We start from the raw sequence: 2,671 nt of genomic DNA, 5'->3' as shown, positions 1-2,671 counted from the left end.
CTGTGCAAACAAAGTGAACTACCTGTGGTAAAGTTAGAGATCTTGGGAAGCAGATTGTCCTTACTTTAGTAATTATACACAAACACTTCTTAGTAAAGTGGATTAGAATTTAAAGAATAGATCAGCTTTATGTTCCACTATGAAAAAGGAAAAGTGTGTTAATTGCTCATAGACAGTAGCTTACACAGAGACACTTCACAGCTGAAGAATATTATATGGAAAAGACCTTTGTTTAAATAACACGAACAATGTTGTGACACAGACCAACAAAAATCCTTAACCCACGGCAAGGAAAATAAAGGCAAAACAATACGGGATAAGAAGAGTTCTGGCTTTAAATGTAGAGTTTTAGTGGGGGGGGTCATTTGTTTCAGGCAGGGCTAAAGCTTTTTTTTTTTTTTTTTTACATTTCTTCCTTGTATTAAAAATAAGCAAATACTTTTATGAAAGGTGATTACAAAATGTAATGTGTATGAATATTTCCTGCATATTTCAGTTTAACATGTATATGTATTTTAAATTGCATTTAACGAGAATACCTAAGAAAATAAACACTCATCTTTTTTTTTTAGAAATCTATTCTTTCAGTATAGATCAGAAGAGCACAAGTGTCATTATCCCTAGCAATTGGAATTGTACCACTCTAATTATCAGGTTATAATTCTCTCTTACAATGAGAATTTTTTAAATGAAACAGAATTAATAAATAAGCCCATCAAGAACTACATTACAGCCTTGGAAGTGGCTTGCAATTATGTAAACCTTCAGGTAAGATTATGGTATTTCAGAGGTCTGAAACAGTTGTTGATCTTAAATGCCAAATATACAGCGATAGTTAGGCTGATTAGGGGTAAACTTTTAACCTTTGTTCTGAAGTTCCTTGCTTTGTGGATTTAATTTGGGCTTTAAATCTCACTTGACTATGATTTATTTAATACAGCAATTGGGACCTCAGTTTTTTTAAGTAATGTTTGACTATTTATTGTGTGAATTAGTTTGTCTACAAACTCTGATCAGCTCCTAATAGTACTTCACATACTGTTCCATACCTGTGTATTTGATCTTAAGTTTTCTTTTGGTAGTTATTAAATGTTTAATCCCTAGTAGTATCATCTGCTCTAAGGAATATAGTTAAGCAAGAACTGTCAGTATTTTAAAAATGCTTTCATACAGTTTGCTCACTTTGTCCATTTTTTATTTGCAGTTGAAAAATGAAGAAAAAGATACGTATGAGGAAAACCTCCATTACCCTTTTCTTCTCATTTTAACCAAACACAGATAGAAGATGACACTTTTTTTTGTTTGTTTTAAGGTGGACTACTGAAAAGTAATCCATGTATGTGGATGGTCAGGAAGTGGGGAGGGTTCAGTTCCAACCCCCCTTTTGTTCCTGAGTCATCATTAGAGAAATATTTCTAATCTAAATGCTGAGGAAAATATCGTGGCTTGTTTCACAGTGTGTAAACATTGAGACATCTTTTATGTATCATTGTAGAACTTATTTTTCCAATTATATTCAAGCCTAAAACCAGTCAGACTTCACATGTATGCATTAACAAAGGTATAAAGCTGGCTTCCTTCTCTTTTGTGCCTTCAAACTTGCATGTATTTTGTTAAATCTCTTGAAATGTTATTTTGGGGGTGTATTTGAAAATATGCTAATAATATACTATGTTGGCTTATATAACTGCTTGTAACGTAGTAAATGCATTCACATTTTAATTAGTAAGGAAAAAGTTGTCTTGAGATCTTTTAAAAGTGCACCTATTGAATGCTCGGATTTTTCTGCCTTTTTTTCTTTTTCCAATTCCTCTGTTGATTTTTACTATCCATGATTGAAGTGTCCTCATTTGCTTAGTGTTGAAGGCTTTTATATATATGTGTGTGTGTGTGTATGTGTTTTTTCCAGCAGGACTTTTCCTCCTGTAGATGTATAAGAAATTATGCGTCAGACAAAAGCCTCATAAACTGACCATTTGTCCTTTGGACACAATAGCCTGCCCAGCCCCTCTGCTCCTCCTCTCCAATTATGTGTGATTAGTCTCAGTGTGTTGTGTCAAGAAGGGGGAGTGTGCTGAGTGCTTATTATCTGTTTAGGTACAAGAAGAGCACATTTAGGTTCTGACTATGAATGGAAAGTGAGCCTTTATCAGGACTAAAATCTAAATGCTACTATTCTAGAAATGGCTTTTGAAAAAAGGCATCCTTTTCTGATAAATTCCGAGAAACGCTGTAACAACTAAAGGATTCTGTAGTCTAATCAAACTGTCTCCTTTGAATTAGTTTATATTGTGATATATTGTGGCCCATGTATTTGATAAGCGTTTAATGTGACTTTTACTGGGAAACACAAAAATCCTACAAAGAAACAGGAGCAATTTATTATTTTCTTAACAGTATAATAGAGCATTTTAATGGCTTCTCAGAAAAACAACCTGAATCATTAAAGAATGCTGTACAGTCTCGTAAACCACAACACTTCTAAAGTGGTGAAAAATGGGAGAGAGGCAGAAACCATGACTGAGGGAGGTACTAGATGCAAGGAAGTGTAGAGGATCATGCTGAAATACATTAACTAAAAGAATTGCAGTTTGGCAATAAACGTTCTTCCATATTTAACAAATTGGGCAGCCCGTAAACCACGAGCTCATGAAAGTCCCTTTCCCTTCGC

At 34.1% G+C, this 2,671-nt stretch overlaps 1 protein-coding gene across 1 annotated transcript in view; it reads left to right on the top strand.

The window, feature by feature from the left end:
* The window catches only part of CAMKMT (calmodulin-lysine N-methyltransferase), a gene marked incomplete at both ends in the record, with an annotated part of 215,100 nt that extends 213,818 nt beyond the window's left edge, over positions 1–1,282 (top strand). Inside the window, one exon of the mRNA XM_080342077.1 lies at positions 1,205–1,282. Coding sequence (XP_080198203.1) covers positions 1,205–1,282 — 78 coding nt within the window. The remainder of the gene's footprint in view (positions 1–1,204) is intronic.
* Between the last annotated feature and the right edge of the window lie 1,389 nt (positions 1,283–2,671).

The sequence above is a fragment of the Nesoenas mayeri genome (genome assembly GCF_963082525.1).
Source record: "Nesoenas mayeri genome assembly, chromosome: 3".
Taxonomy (NCBI): Eukaryota; Metazoa; Chordata; class Aves; order Columbiformes; family Columbidae; genus Nesoenas; species Nesoenas mayeri.
This window is presented reverse-complemented; position numbering and strand designations above follow the sequence as displayed.